This window comes from Pongo pygmaeus, chromosome 8 (assembly GCF_028885625.2).
Source record: "Pongo pygmaeus isolate AG05252 chromosome 8, NHGRI_mPonPyg2-v2.0_pri, whole genome shotgun sequence".
Taxonomy (NCBI): Eukaryota; Metazoa; Chordata; class Mammalia; order Primates; family Hominidae; genus Pongo; species Pongo pygmaeus.
This window is the reverse complement of record NC_072381.2, coordinates 38,112,782-38,129,071: the sequence shown is the minus strand read 5'-3', so window position 1 is coordinate 38,129,071 and position 16,290 is coordinate 38,112,782. Positions and strand designations below refer to the sequence as shown.

The following is a 16,290-nucleotide window of genomic DNA, read 5'->3' as shown; positions in this document are numbered from 1 at the left end:
AAGTACCATTCCCAGGTTAGCAGCACAAACAGCTGGTAAATGTTCATGGCATACACTGAGAACTGGAAAATAGAGGAAAAAAATAGGTCAGAGTGTAAAAGTGAGTGGAATAAGGCAAGAAAAGATATAAAAAGTTATAAGAATTAGAAGAGAATAAATAAAGCTATCAGTATCTGCAGATGTCATAATTCTGCATGAAGAACATGCAAGAGAAGCTACAAATTATTGTAAGTAAGAAGTGAATTCAGTAAGCTTTTGGATACAAGATCAATGTATAAAAATCAAGTGGAGGCCGGGCACAGTGGCTCACGCCTGTAATCCCAGCACTTTGGGAGGCCCAGGAGGGTGGATCATGAGGTCAGGAGATGGAGACCACCCTGGCTAACACAGTGAAACCCCATCTCTACTAAAAATACAAAAAATTAGCTGGACTTGGTCGCATGAGCCTGTGGTCCCAGCTACTTGGGAGGCTGAGGGAGGAGAATCGCTTGAACTCAGGAGGCGGAGGTTGCAGTGAGCCGAGATTGCGCCACTGCACTCCAGCCCAGATGACACAGCGAGACTCTGTCTCAAAAAATAAATAAATAAAATCAAGCAGATTTCGGCTGGGCATGGTAGTTCACTCCTGTAATCCCAGCACATTGGGTGGCTGAGTGGGTGGATCACCTGAGATCAGGAGTTCGAGACCAGCCTGACCAACATGGAGAAACCCCATCTCTACTAAAAATACAAAATTAGCTGAACGTGGTGGCACATGCCTGTAATCTCAGCTACTTGAGAGGCTGAGGCAGGAGAATCGCTTGAAAGTGGGAGGCGGAGGTTGTGGTGAGCCAAGATCGTGCCATTGCATTCCAGCCTGGGCAATAAGAGCAAAACTCCAGCTCAAAAAAAAAAAAAAAAAAAAATCAAGTGGATTTCTATATACCAGCAACTAATTGTTTCAAAGTACCACCTACAGTGCCATCAAAAACATGAAATACCAGCCAGGCACGGAGGCTCACGCCTGTAATCCCAGCACTTTGGGAGGCCGAGGCAGGCGGATCATGAGGTCAGGAGATCGAAACCATCCCAGCTAACACGGTGAAACCCCGTCTCTACTAAAAATGCCAAAAATTAGCCGGGCGTGGTGGCAGGCACCTGTAGTCCCAGCTACTCGGGAGGCTGAGGTGGGAGAATGGTGTGAACCTGGGAGGCAGAGTTTGCAGTGAGCCGAGATCACGCCACTGCACTCCAGCCTGGGTGACAGAGCGAGACTACATCTTGGAAAAAAAAAAAAAAAGAAATACCTCAGAATAAATCTAGCAAATCATTTTTAAGACAATTACACAGAAAATTATAAAGCATTCTCGAGAAAAACAAAAGAATATCTTTAAAAAAACAGAATATCTTTAAAAATAAAGGAACTAATTATAGTCATGGATTGGACAACTCAATATTACAAAGTTCTCAATTCTCCTTAAATTGGCCTATAAATTCTAGGTAATCCCAATCAAAAGCTTAGCAAATATTTTTGTGGAAACTGACAAGTTGCTTCTCAAGCTTATATATAGAAATTCAAAGAACCAGCTCGGTGCGGTGGCTCACGCCTGCAATCCCAGCACTTTGGGAGGCCAAGCCAGGCAGATCACAAGGTCAGGAGTTCGAGACCAGCCTGGCCAACGTGGTGAAACCCCATCTCTACCAAAAATACAAAAATTAGCTGGGCATGGTGGCGTGCACCTGTAGTCCCAGCTACTCGGGAGGCTGAGGCAGAATCGCTTGAACCCCGGAGGCAGAGGCTGCAGTGAGCTGAGATCATGCCACTGCACTCCAACCTGGCGACAGGTCTCAAAAAGAAAAAAAAAAAAATTCAAAGAACCAAGAATGTTCCCATCATCATAAAATGAAGGCAAAAGGCCAGGAGTGGTGGCTTACACCTGTTAATCCCAGCAAATCTGGGAGGCCGGGACAGGAGAATCACTTGAACCTGGGAGGTGGAGGCTGCAGTGAGCTAAGGCTGTGCCACTGCACTCCAGCCTGGGTGAGAGAGCTAGACTGTGTCTGAAAAAAATAAATAAATAAATAAAAATGGAGGCAACATTTTTAAAACCAAAAAAAAAAAATTTTTTTTAAACCACCAAGAATGGCCAAGGCAGTCTTAGAGAAGAACAAAAAAATGTGTGAACTCACACTAATTGTGGTTGTCAGAATTCTAACATAAGCCTCAATGACTTACATCGTTATATAATCTCCTCCTGTTAGTGTGAGAATTTGTGGCTCCAGTAAAGATTATATTACATTATATGGCAAATGGATTTTGCAGTTATAATTAAGATACCTTAATCAGTTTATTTTGAGTTGATCAAAAGAAAGATTGTCTTGGTGGGCCTTACCCAATCAGGTGAGTCTTTAAAAAGAAGGTAAAGTGGCCGGGCACGGTGGCTCACACTTGTAATCCCAGCACTTTGGGAGGCCAAGGCGGGCAGATCACGAGGTCAGGGATTCAAGACCAGCCTGGCCAACATGGCGAAACCCTATCTCTACTAAAAATACAAAAATTAGCTGGGCATGGTGGCGTGCGCCTGTAATCCCAACTACTCAGGAGGCTGAGGCACAGGAATCGCTTGAACCTGGGAGGCAGAGGTTGCAGTGAGCAGAGATCGCACCACTGCACTCCAGCCTGGGTGACAGAGTGAGCCTCTGTCTCAGAAAAAGAAGGTAAAGTATCAGAGAAAAGTTCCTACTGGCCTCTAAGAAGAAGCAAACCATTATGGGTTCTCATTTATAGGAAATGAATTCTGCCACATGTGTATGGGGGACTCTGAGCCTCCATTAAGATTAGGTGTCTCAGGCAATATCTCGGTTGCGGCCTTATGCCTGAGCACAGGACCTAACTAACCCATTCCCAGACTCCTGATCCATGGAACCTGAGGTAATAAATTTGTGTTGTTTTGTGGCAAACTTTGTGGTAACTTATAACAAAGCATTAGAAAACTAACACACTAGTGGATATAAGAATTTATTATAGAGTAATTTAAGACAGTGTGGTATTGGTGAAAGAATACATTGAAACACCAATAGAAAAAAAGTATGGTATAGAAACAGACCTTCAAACATGGATACCTGATTTATTTTTAAAAGTTTCACAGCCAAGCAGTGAGGAAAAGGACAGTCTCAATAAACTATACTGATTAAATGGGTTTAAATATGGGGAAAACTTGACTTCAATCTCACACAATATGTGAGAATCAATTCCAGATGAATTGTAGGTTAAAATGTGATGAGTAAAAACAACAGAACTTCAAAAACATAACATGAAACTATATTCAAAGCAAAGTTTTTTTTAAAGCAAGATACAAAAGCACTAACCATAAAGGAGAAGACTGAAATAAACTGGACCACATTAAGAATGTCAATTAATCAAAAGACACCATTAATGCAAAAAAAATGCAAATCAGAGAGAAGAAAATATTGACAACATATCAAACTTTTAAAGGGACTATACCCAGAATATATAAAATACCTTCTAAAATCAATACAAGCAAGACGGCCTAATAGAAAAATGGGGGAAAAGATCTGAACAGTCATTTCACAAAAGACAACACTAACATGGCCAATAAACATGCTAAAAGTACTCACCCTAAATAGTCAACCATTGGGAAAGATTATTGGGAACAGGATGTTCACATAGTCTCCATATTCCAGCCAAAGATTATTAGTTTAAAAAAAGGAAAAGAAAGGCTGCTTTTCAAATGGAGATATTTGGTACCATTACAAATAGTGGTACAAAGAGATTATATAAAAAGTACATAATAAACTGGCATAAGACAAATGTATAGGCTGGGTGTGGTGGCTCACGGTTGTAATCCTAGCATTTTGGGAGGCCGAGGCGGGCGGATCACGAGGTAAGGAATTCGAGGCCAGCCTGGCCAACACAGTGAAACCCTGTCTCTACTAAAAATACAAAAATTAGCTAGGCATGGTGGTAGGCGCCCGTAACCCCAGCTATTTGGGAGGCTGAGGCACAAGAATCACTTGAACTCGGGAGGTGGAGTTTGCAGTGAGCCGAGATCGTGCCACTGCACTCCAGCCTGGGCGACAGAGCTAGACTCATTCTCAAGAAAAAAAAAAAAAAAAAAGCAAAAAAGAAAAATGTATAATCTGAATCTAATTGTGAGGAAAAACAAATCCGTCAAATACAGATGTGCAGACATTCTACAACAGTGCTTCTAAGCATGGTTGCATATCACCTGGGTATAGGAATATTTAAAGAGCTTCAAATTATTCTAAAGAGCAGTTAAATTCAAGAATAACTGTTCAACAAGACTCCTGACCAGGACTTATTTTAAATGTCCATTATTATGAAGGAATAAAAAAAATCATCTTTGATTGGCTCTTGGGCCCAGCAAAGCTACAGAGGACATTATTGGGGAAAATGGAAATTTTGTTTTGTTTTTTGAGATGGTAGCTCATTCTGTCACTCACACTGGAGTGCAGTAGCACGATCATAGATAGCTCACTGCAGCCTTGACCTCCCAGGTTCAAGTGATCCTTCTGCCTCAGCTTCTTGAGTAGCTGGGACTAAAGGTGCACACCGCCATGTCCAGCTAATTTTTAAAAATTTTTTGTAACGTGGGGTCCCATTATGTTATTCAGGGTGGTCTTGTACTCCTGGGCTCAAGCAATCCTCCCACCTTTGCCCCACAAAGTGTTGGGATTATAGGCATGAGTCACTGTGTCTGGCCTAGAAAAATTACATATAGATAAAGACAGAGAGAGAGCATGTGGAAGAATACTTAAAACTGTTGAATCTAGGTAAACTGGTGTTTATTGTCCTTTAAAAAGGACAAACTGGGAATAAGTATCTGTAACTTAAGTGACAAAGAAAAGGCAAAGCGTTCCTAGAAATACAGAAGGAAAGGCCGGGCGCGGTGACTCACACCTGTAATACCAGTGCTTTGGGAGGTCGAGACAGGCAGATCACCTGAGGTAAAGAGTTCAAGACCAGCCTGGTCAACATGGCGAAACCCTGTCTCTATTAAACATACAAAAATTGGCTGGGCACAGTGGCTCATGCCTGCAATCCCAGCACTTTGGGAGGCCAAGGTGGGCGGATCATGAAGTCTGGAGTTCAAGACCATCCTGGCCAACACAGTGAAACCCCATCTCTACTAAAAATACAAAAAAAATTAGCCGGGCATGGTGACAGGCGCCTGTAGTCCCAGCTACTCACCAGGCTGAGGCAGGAGAATCACTTGAATCTGGGAGGCAGAGGTTGCAGTGAGCTGAAATCGTGCCACTGCACTCCAGCCTGGGTGACACAGTGAGACTCTGTCTTAAAAATAAATAAATAAATATACAGAAATTAGCCGGGGGTGATAGCAGATGCCTGTAATCCCAGCTACTTGGGAGGCTGAGGCAGGAGAATCACTTGAACCCGGGAGGCAGAGGTTGCAGTGAGCCAAGATCGTGCCACCGCACTCCAGCCTGGGTGACACAACAAGACTCCATCTCAAAAAAAAACAAAAAAACAAAAAAAAAGATTACCCTTTAAAGTTTAAAAAAAAAAATAAAAAGTAAAAATTGCATTGAACCATTCACTCCTATCAGACTGGCAGAAACCCAAAAGAATAACACATACACTTAGTTTGGTTTGCTACAGGCATAAAAGCATACTCATAACCTGCTTGTGAGAATACAAAATAAGCAGCCACTATGAAGTGAAATATGGCAGTATTCAGTTACATTATATATGTATGAATTTACCACTGGACCTAGAAATCCTACTTCTAAGAATCTACCACAAAGACACATTAGCCAAAAACTGAAAAGATGGGGCCAGGCGCGGCTGCTCACACCTGTAATCCTAGCACTTTGGGAGGCCGAGGCGGGCGGATCACCTGAGGTCAGGAGTTCAAGACCAGCCTAACTAATATGGTGAAACCCCGTCTCTACTAAAAATACAAAAAAAAGTTAGCCAGACGTGGTGGGCACCTGTAATGCCAGCTGCTCAGGGGGCTGAGACAGGGAGAATCTCTTGAACCCAGGAGGTGGAGGTTACAGCGAGCCGAGATCATGCCATTGTACTCCAGCCTGGGAAACAGAGCAAGATTCCGTCTCCACAAAAAAAAAAAAAAAAAAAAAAAAAAAAATGAAAAGACGTAGGCACAAAGCTAAAGCAGTATTTATATTGCAAAAGACTGGAAACAACCCAAATGTTGATTAGCAAACAACTGGTTGAATGTATGTCATACACTCACACTACAGAGTGCTAAGCGACTGAAACAAGACCTGAGGAAGACCTGCATATCCCACTGCAGAGTGAACTCCAGGTTCTATTATATGACCAAAGGAAGTCTGGGAAAATCAAGTATAATGTGGCAGCTTTTATATACAAAAGGAAAATATGTGTATCCACATACAGATCTGCTTATATTAAAAATAACAATAAAAAGATAAGTCATAAAACAAAATAAATCATTCTTCATAAGGTGAGGAAAGGAACAAGGAACCAGATGGAGGGAAAGGGATGAATCCCAGATTGATCTCTGAATATACTTTGCTTTACAGATTTGTCTTTGGAAACATTTAAATATTTTTCATAATTATAAAAAATGATTCTCAAAATAAAAACTCTAAAAACAAACAGCAATGAAACAAATAAATCTAGTTATATCTAAAGTTGATGCCATACCACTCAGAGAATTATTTCTGCTAAATTTAAAACAAAGGAATCTAACTGTATGTCACAATGGGGCTGTGCCCTAAGGACAAAAGAAATGCAAAATAAATCTTAAACTGGTTTCAAAAATATTTTGTTAACAATAATATTGGTATTGTTATTTTGGTATATTATGCTTTACAGGATAAAGCAAATAATCACGTTAATGCCCTTTGGAATATAGATTTCCAAATTAAGAAAAAAGGCCAGGTACGGTGGCTCACACAACTATAACCCCGGCACTTTGGGAGGCCAAGGCGAGTGGATCACTCAAGGTCAGGAGTTGGAGACCAGCCTGGCCAACAGGGCAAAACCCCCTCTCTTCTAAAAATACAAAAATTGGCTGTAATCCCAGCACTTTGGGAGGCCAAGGCGGGTGGATCACTTGAGATCAGGAGTTTGAAACCAGCCTGGCCAAAATGGTGAAACCCTACCTCTACTTTAAAAAAAAAAAAAAAAAAAAATTAAAATTAGCCAGGCATGGTGGTGGGCACCTGTAATCCCAACTAATTGGGAAGCTGAGGCAGGACAATTGCCAGAACCCAGGAGGCAGAGGTTGCAGTGAGTCGAGATAGCACCATTGTACTCAAGCCTGGGCAACAAGAGTGAAACTCCATCTTGGGGGAAAAAAAAATTAGCAGGGCATGGTAGCAGGCACCTGTAATCCCAGCTACTCAGGAGGCTGAGGCAGCAGAATTGCTTGAACTCAGGAGGCGGAGGTTGCTGTGAGCCAAGATGGTGCCACTGCACTCCAGGCTGGGTGACAGAGTGAGACTCCACCTCAAATAATAATAATAATAATAATAATAAGCCGGGCACAGTGGCTCACGCCTGTAACTCCAGCACTTTCAGAGGCAGAGGCAGGCAGATCACCTGAGGTCAGGAGTTCGAGACCAGCCTGACCAACATGAAGAAACCCCATCTCTACTAAAAATACAAAATTAGCCGGGCATGGTGGCACATGCCTGTAATCCCAGCTACTCGGGAGGCTGAGGCAGGAGAATTGCTTGAACCAGGGAAGCGGAGGTTGCAGTGAGCAGAGATTTACCTATTGCACTCCAGCCTGGGCAATAAGAGCGAAACTCTGTCTCATAAAAAAAGAAAAATAACACAAAGATTACTATAAAGGATTTCAAATTTATAAATTAGTAAAAAATATAGAACAAAATCAATAGAAAAGTACGTAAGGTATATGAAGAAAAGAAAACTGAAAGACTCAACCCCACAATCAGAGAAATTGAAATCAAAACAGTGAGGTTTTCTTTATCCACCAGATTGGCCATAATTTTAAAATATGGCTATATTAACTGCTAGGAAGAAGACAAAGAAAATGGTACTCTCGGCCAGGCGCAGTGGCTCACGCCTGTAATCCCAGCACTTTAGGAGGCCGAGGTGGGCAGATCACAAGGTCAGGAGATCGAGACCATCCTGGCAAACATGGTGAAACCCCGTCTTTACTAAAAATACAAAAAATTAGCCGGGCGTGGTGACGGGCGCTTGTAGTCCCAGCTACTAGGGAGGCTGAGGTAGGAGAATGGCATGAACCCAGGAGGAAGAGCTTGCAGTGAGCGGAGATTGCGCCACTGCACTCCAGCCTGGGCGACAGAGCGAGACTCCATCTCAAAAAAAAAAAAAAGAAAATGGTACTCTCATAAACGGCTGTGGCATGGTAACTTGGTAGACAAACTAGTAGCACCAGGTAACTCTGGAAATCTCGCTCTGTTGCCCAGGCTGGAGTGCAGTGGCTCGATCATAACTCACTGCAGCCTTGAACTCCTGGGCTCAAGCAGTCCTCTTGCCTCAGACTCCTTATTAGCTGGGACTAGAAGCATGCACCACCATGCCCAGGTAATTAAAATTTTTTTTTGTAGAGACAAGGTCTCCCTATGTTACCCAGGCTGGTCAAAGACTCCTGGGCTCAAGCAATCCTCCCACTTTGGCCTCTCGAAGTGCTGGGATTACAGGCGTGAGCCACTGTGCCCAGCCTGGAAATCCTTTCTCTTTATGCAGACAAAGTAAAGGATGTTTACTGAAGTATTACACACAATAAAGAAAAACAGAAATGACCTAAATGTCTTTCAATGAAAAAATGGATAAATGCAGTATGGTCTCAGAATATATGGAATAAAAAGGAATAAACTAATCAACTTGGATAGATCTTCAGTGCAATATTAATTTTTTTTACAAGCTGCAGTAACATATATACCAAATGAGATGGGCTATATAATTCTAAAAAACATAATAAACAAAAATATATACTCTTCCATGATACAAACATACATCTCCATGTACTTATACAAAGAAAGTAAGAAGCCAATGCATGTATGTAAATAGGATGGAACAGGGAGTCAAGGATCAACACCCAGATGTGGTGGGCTGAACAATGACCCCACAGATATCCACGTCCTAATCCCTGGAACCTGTGACTATGACCATAAATGGCAAAAAGGACTTTGCAGATGTGATTATGAAACTTGAAAAGGGGAGACTGTCCTGGATTATCCAGGTTGGCCATAAATGTAATCACGTGTCTTTATGGAGTCAGAGGGACATCTGACTACAGATGACAAGGCATTTTTCAGACAAAGGCTGACTGAAGTCATCACATGCTTTGAAAATGGAAGGGGCTGTGATAACCTGAAATAAGCAAGAAAACAGATTCTCCCTTCACAGCCTCCAGAAGGTACCAGTCCCACCACCACCTTGATTTTAGCCATATAAGACTAATTGCAGACTCCTGATTTCCAGAGCTCTAAGATAATAAACGTGTGGTTTATGCTACTACATTTGTGATAATTGTTACATTCAGAAACAGGAAACCAATACATGGGGGATATGTTATTTACCATGAGGTTGAAAAGATTCCTTGAATGAGATGTCATTAGAAGGAAGGTAAGAGAAGAGGGTGGTGTGGTGCCACAGGAACCAGCAGCACAGGCTGTGTAGAAAACAGGCAGTAGGGTCAGGTGCTGCAGAAAGGTCAACTAACTCAAAACCTGCAAAATACTGGTGACAGACCCCAGTCTGGGAAAATGGCAGAGAGGGGAACACCCACGGTCCATCCCTCCACAGAAATACGGGGAAAAAAAGTCAGAGTAGCTTTATTAGAATTCTGGAATACAGACAAAGGTTTACAGCAACTAAGCAAATCTTAATCAGGAGAATGGCAGGTAAAACCTGGTAGGAAAGATCTATGTTGTTTTAACTCACCTTTGCCCCATCCCCCTCACAAGCTGTATGAGTTTGCTAGCGCTGTCATAATAAAGTACCAGAAATCAGGCAGTTTGAATGACAGAAATGTATTTTCTCACAGTCTGGATGCTAGAAGTCCAAAGTCAAGGTGTCAGGAGGGCTACTTCCTTCTGAAAACTCTGAAGGAAGGTTCTGTTCTAGGATTCTCTCCTTGGCTGGTAAACAGCCACCTTCCCCATGTCTTCACATGGTCTTCCTTCTGTACGTCTCTCTGTGTCCAAATTTCCCTTTTAAAAGGACACCAATTGATATGGTTTGAATTTGTGTCCCCGCCCAAATCTCATGTCAAACCGTAATCTCAAATGTTGAAAGAAGGGGCTGGTGGGAGATGACTGGATCATGAAGGCAGATTTCCCACTTGCTGTTCTCATGATAGCGAGTTCTCACAAGATCTGGCTGTTTTTAAAAGTGTGTAGCACCTCTCCCTTCACTGTCTTCCTCCTGCTCTGGCCATGCAAGATGTGCCTCTTTCCTCTTTGCCTTCTTCCATGGTTGTAAGTTTCCTGCAGTCTCCCCAGTCATGCTACCCATACAACCTGCAGAACCATGAGCCAATTAAACCTCTTTTCTTTATAAATTACCCAGTTTCAGGTGTTTCTTTATACCAGTGCAAGAACGGACTAATTAATACACCAGTCATATTAGATGAGGGCCCACCCTCATGACTTCACTTTAACTTTATTATCTCTGTAAATAATCTATCTCCAAATAAGGCAATGTTCTGAGGTACTGTGGGTGGAGACTACAATGAGTGAAATTTGCAGGAGGCACAATTCAACCCATAACACTGACTCAGTAACAGTCCTTAAGATGAAATCCCGTATTCCTGGTATGAGTTCCCAGTGCTTGAAGGAGCAGAATAGAGCTGGTTCTCAAACAACTGGGGTTGTCTGTTTTGCTCTGTCTGGTGGTGGCCGAAAGAGTAACACACAGTGCTAAGAACTCTCAGACAGAGAAATGACAATGTGGCAGGCACCTATTGAAATCATTTAAAGGTAAATGAACCAGCTGTGGCCTTTGGGGCAAAGGATATTAGTTGGGGTGAACAACAGATACATAAAAATAAGCCTGGGAGGAAGAGTGAGATGCTTTTGGGCTTTGGAAAAGCTTCCATATACTCCTGGGAATCCAGATGATGACACAGCAATCTAGGACAAGGCCCATGTTCAGAAAAGACCTGAGAAGGCCCTAATCTTTCACCTCTGTTAAGCGGTAAAACTATCTCTACTTGTAGATGACATGTTCTTATGAACAGAAAATCCTTGAGAATCCACAAAGAAACCATTAGAGCTAATAAAGAAATTCAAGGCCGGGCGTGGTGGCTCATGCCCGTAATCCCAGCACATTGGGAGGCTGAGGCGGGCAGATCACGAGGTCAAGAGATTGAGACCATCCCGATCAACATGGTGAAACCCTGTCTCTACTAAAAATACAAAAATTAGCTGGGCGTGGTGGTGCATGCCTATAGTTCCAGCTACTCCAGAGGCTGAGGCAGGAGAATCACTTGAACCCAGGAGGTGGAGGTTGCAGTGAGCCGAGATTGCACCACTGCACTCCAGCCTGGTGAAAGAGCAAGAGTCCATCTCAAAGAAAAAAAAAAAAAAGAAAAAAAGAAAAAAAAGAAATACAATAAGTTGTAAGACCAAGATTAACACAGAAAAACTAGCCGTTTTTCTATAGCAATTAGAATCCAAGAAGTAAATTTTAAAAACAATTTATAGTTAAAAAAATTTCTAACTACAGTAGCATCAAAATAATACTTAGGAATAGATTTAACCAAGGAGGTCTAAGACTTATACACTGAAAACCATAAAACTTTTGCTGAAAGAAATTAAAGACCTAAATAAAGGGAAAGATATTCCTCGTTCATGAATAGAATACTTAATATGGTTAAGAAGGCAATACTTCCCAAAGTGTTCTACAGATTCAATACAAAATCGAATAACCTTTTTTGCAAAAACAGACATGACCGTCAAACTCATGGAACTGCAAGAGACCCTGAAGAGCCAAAACAATTTTGACGAAGATAAACAAATCAGGACTTACACTTTCTGGCTTCAAGACTGCTACAAAGCTACAGTAAACAAAACAGTATGGAACTGGCACAAAGACAGATATATAGATCAACTGAATGGAATTAAGAGTCCAAAAAGAAACCCATACATCTATGGTCAACTGATTATCAACAGGGGTGCCAAGACAATACAATGGGAGAAATAATAGTTTTTTCAAAATTAGTGTTGGGACAACTGGATATCCACAGGCAAATAAATGTGAAGTTGGACCACTTCCTCACACTATAAACAAAAATTAATCCAAAATAGGTCAAAGTCCTAAATGTAAGTGCTAAAACCATAACACTCTTAGGAGAAAATATAGAAGTAAACCTTCATGACCTTAGGTTTGGCAATGGATTCTTAGATATGACATCAAAAGTATGTGCAACAAAAGAAAATATACATTAACCAGACTTCATCAAAATTAAAACCTTTTATGAATTAAAGGATACTATCAAGAAAATGAAAAGAAAACTTATAGAATGAAATATTTGAAAATCATATATCTAATAAGGATCTAGTACACGAAAGTACTCTTACAATAAACCTGATTTAAAAATGGACAAAGGACTTGAATAGACACTTCTGCAAAAGAGATATACAAATGGCCAAGAAGCACATGAAAAGGTGCTCAAATGCATTAGTCACTAGGAAAAAGCAAATAAAAGCCACAATGAGATACCACTTTACAAACACTAGAACGGCTATAATTTAAAAAATAAACAATAACAGGTGTTGTCAAGGATGTGGAGAAACTGTAATCCTCAAACATTGTTAGTGGAAATGTAAAATTATGCAGCGCTGTGAAAAAGTTTGGTGATTCCTCAGTAAAAGACAAAATATATGATCCAGCAATTCTATGTCTAGGTATATATCCAGAAAACTGAAAACAGGTGTTCAAACAAAAATTTATATACATATATTCATAGATGTACTATGCGCAATAGCCATTAGGTATAAACAACCCAAACATCCAGCAACTGATGAATAAACAAAATGAGGTGCATCCATGTAAGAGATCATTCAGCAATAAAAAGGAATGAGGTCAGATACATGCCACAACTCAGATGAACTTTGAAAACATTATACTAGGTGAAAGATGGACATACAAAACACATATTGGCTAGGCACAGCGGCTCATTCCTGTAATCCCACCACTTTGGGAGGCGAAGGTGGGAGGACTGCTTGAGCCCAGGAGTTCAAGGCTACAATGAGCTATGATTGAGCCACTGCACTCCAGTCTGCCCTGTCTCTATTTAACAAAAAAAAAAAAGCAAAACCCATAGTGTATGATTACATTTATATAAAATATCCAGAATAGGCAAGTCCATAGAGACAGAAAGTATATTAGTGGTTGTGAGGCAGTGCACTCAGGGGTGAATGGAAAGTGACTGTAAAGCATATAGGTTTCCTTTTGGAATGATGAAATGCTCTGGAACTAAATAGTGATGATGGTGGCACAACATTGTGACTATGCTAAATGCCACTGAATTGTGCACTTTAAATTGTTAATTTTATGTTATGTATATTCTACTGCAATAAACAAATATATCATTGGTGATGTTTACAGACCAAAGTCCAACAAATGGTAGGAAATAATCCATTCTGCATGAAGCATGGGTTGAAAATTTGATTAAGTGCAGAAACATTTGCCAGAAAATAATCTCTTAACTGAATATTCTACAGATTAAGCAAGACTAAGAATTTTGGAAAGTTATTTTAAAGACATATAATCAATTTATTCTCTATATGATTAAAGTTTTATCCAGAAAAAAAAAAAAAAGACTAACTGAAAGCCATTTACATGGGCTCTAGTAACATGGTCCCTAAAAAACTTCATTAATTCAGTGTTGCTGAGTACCTTGCTTTTTGCTTTCACTAAAGAATAATTACAGGTGTTTATTTCATGGTTACCACCAGAAGGCTGTCCATCATTGTATAAAAAGCAAAAGAAAGGCCAGGCACGGTGGCTCACACCTGTAATCCCAGCACTTTGGGAGGCCGAGGTGGGCAGATCACGAGGTCAGGAGCTCAAGACCAGCCTGGCCAACATGGTGAAACCCTGTCTTTACTAAAAATACAAAAAACCAGCCAGGCATTGTGGCACTCATCTGTAGTCCCAGCTACTCAGCAGGCTGAGGCAGGAGAATCGCTTGAACCCTGGAGATGGAGGTTGCAGTGAGCCGTGATCGCGCCACTGCACTCCACCCTGGGCGACAGAGCAAGACTCTGTCTCAAAAAAAAGGAAAAAAAAAAAAAAAGCAAAAAAAATTTTTTTTCAGCTTTCAGTATCAGTCTTCACATACGTACCAAAAGGAACCAGGTAGCATCATTCTCATCAGCAATGAAAGCCTTTAACAGATCATCTCTCTTTGCCATAGTTACCAGAAAGGTCAGAAATATTTGCAATTCAAATCTCATAACTAACTCCACATGATGTGTGTGTGTATATATATCAATATATACACATATATAGATATATACACATATATACAGATATCAATACCTGTGTATGTGTATATATAATGCATATATATACACAATATACATACAGATATGTGTATATATACACATATATACATACACATATATATGTCACATATATATGCCAACTTTGCCCTTCTGATCTGCTATTCCAATGCTATTGGCCTATAGACCTGAACCCTAGCATCATCGCCTGTAATCTTGTTAAAAATGAAAATTCTCAGGCCCTGTTCTGTTTTAATAAACTTTCCAGGTTACTTTTATGCACACTGACATTTGAGAATCATTGTGTTAACCCTGTTTCTTTGAAGTTCATTGTATCTATTTCGACTTTTCCAATTTAAGTATAAGAGTCAACCTGCTAAGATCCACTGTAAAACAAAGTACAGAATTACTTCTTCAACTCACATAAGATTTCTTCATTTTCTGCTGATCCTGGAAAAAATGTAGACATCTCTGAAGGTTTACCTGGGATAAAAAAAAAAAATGAAGGAAGTCACTAGAAATATGAAATGCTTTGGAATTGCCTACTTAAAAAACTGCAAACATCACCGGGCGGGGGGTGGGGGGGGCTGGTAAAATGTCTCTCTGTTGGAGAACATCCCTTTCAACCTGGAGAAGAGGCAAGAAGAAACCCATGAAGATGCACCCATGTGTCTATTGGTGACAGTTATATGATCACATGGAGTTTGGATTGTCCTTTTTTTTTTTTACTGAGTGGATATAACTGTTTTTGGCTGATTTTTTAAAACATGTGTACCACTTTGTGTTCTCAAAGAAATAAAATAATTATAACAAAAATGATTAAACAAATCACAACACACTAAATGCAGTAAAGCTATGTAAGCCTTCCTCAGAAGTTTCATCGAACATGGATTTCTTTTTCCTCATTTTACTCCTTAAGTTAAAAGAACTCAACCAAAGCTATGAAAGAAGGATTGGAGGCACTTTAAGGTAAGGTCACTTAAGCTGTTTTTCTACAGTACATGTAGTTTCTCAAAAGACTGCCTTTTAAAGATGTCTGTTTTAACAGTGATAATGTGATTAGCACCAGCCAGGGGGTGAGGAGACTCAATGTCTACTCTCAGCTCTGCCACTAACACAAAGCCAGGGAAATTCACTTACACTCTCAGGGCCAATTTTTCCCAAGCTCAAACAAGACAAACAGAAAACCTTTCTTGTACTACTGTCGTACAATGTCAGAAGAAAGGAATTCATCAGCATATCTTTTGATGCCAGATTCATGGAGTGCAAAGATCTTGGGATCTGGGAAGAGGGAGTGAAAAAAGAGTGGGGGCTATACTGGGATTGGTGAAGATGGAATGTACTCAGCTCTAGCTCTAAAACCACTTTACCCACAGCATGTCTCCCAAACTCCTCCAGTGAAGCTATATTTCCTGCACGGCCTAACCCCTCCTTCATTCCTCTCAGCCCACTTTCCTACTTTCTTTTGAAATCTGGTGCAGACCTTCTCTGAGGCGTGTCTTCTGGATGTGGCAACATCATCCAAATCTTACTTATTCTGAGCATTGTGGGCAAATCTAGTATCTGCTCCTTTCTGGGAGCTATTGCCTCTGCTCAGAAACTCCGATTTGGAGTGGTTCTTTTCCACGTGGATCTTGTTCCTCAAGATGTATTATTTCACATGAAAGGGTTGTGATTGAGCAATCTAGGGGGTATGTGACAGGGGCTTCATGCACCAGTAGTCAGAGTGAATCAGAACAGAGCAGGGAGTTTCACAATGTTCTTCCATACGATGTCTGGAATCTATGGATAACATCGGTTGCTAAGTCATGA

At 40.8% G+C, this 16,290-nt stretch overlaps 1 protein-coding gene across 3 annotated transcripts in view; it reads right to left on the bottom strand.

The window, feature by feature from the left end:
- Positions 1–16,290, bottom strand: part of LOC129006804 (zinc finger protein 37A-like) — a 39,742-nt gene that overhangs the window by 12,787 nt on the left and 10,665 nt on the right. For all 3 annotated transcript variants that reach the window (XR_008492083.2, XR_010127408.1, XM_063669793.1), the window contains one exon: positions 14,902–14,961. Coding sequence is in view for 1 of the 3 variants with exons in the window: in XM_063669793.1 (XP_063525863.1) it covers positions 14,902–14,961 (60 nt within the window). In the remaining 2 variants the exon portion in view is untranslated. The remainder of the gene's footprint in view (positions 1–14,901; positions 14,962–16,290) is intronic.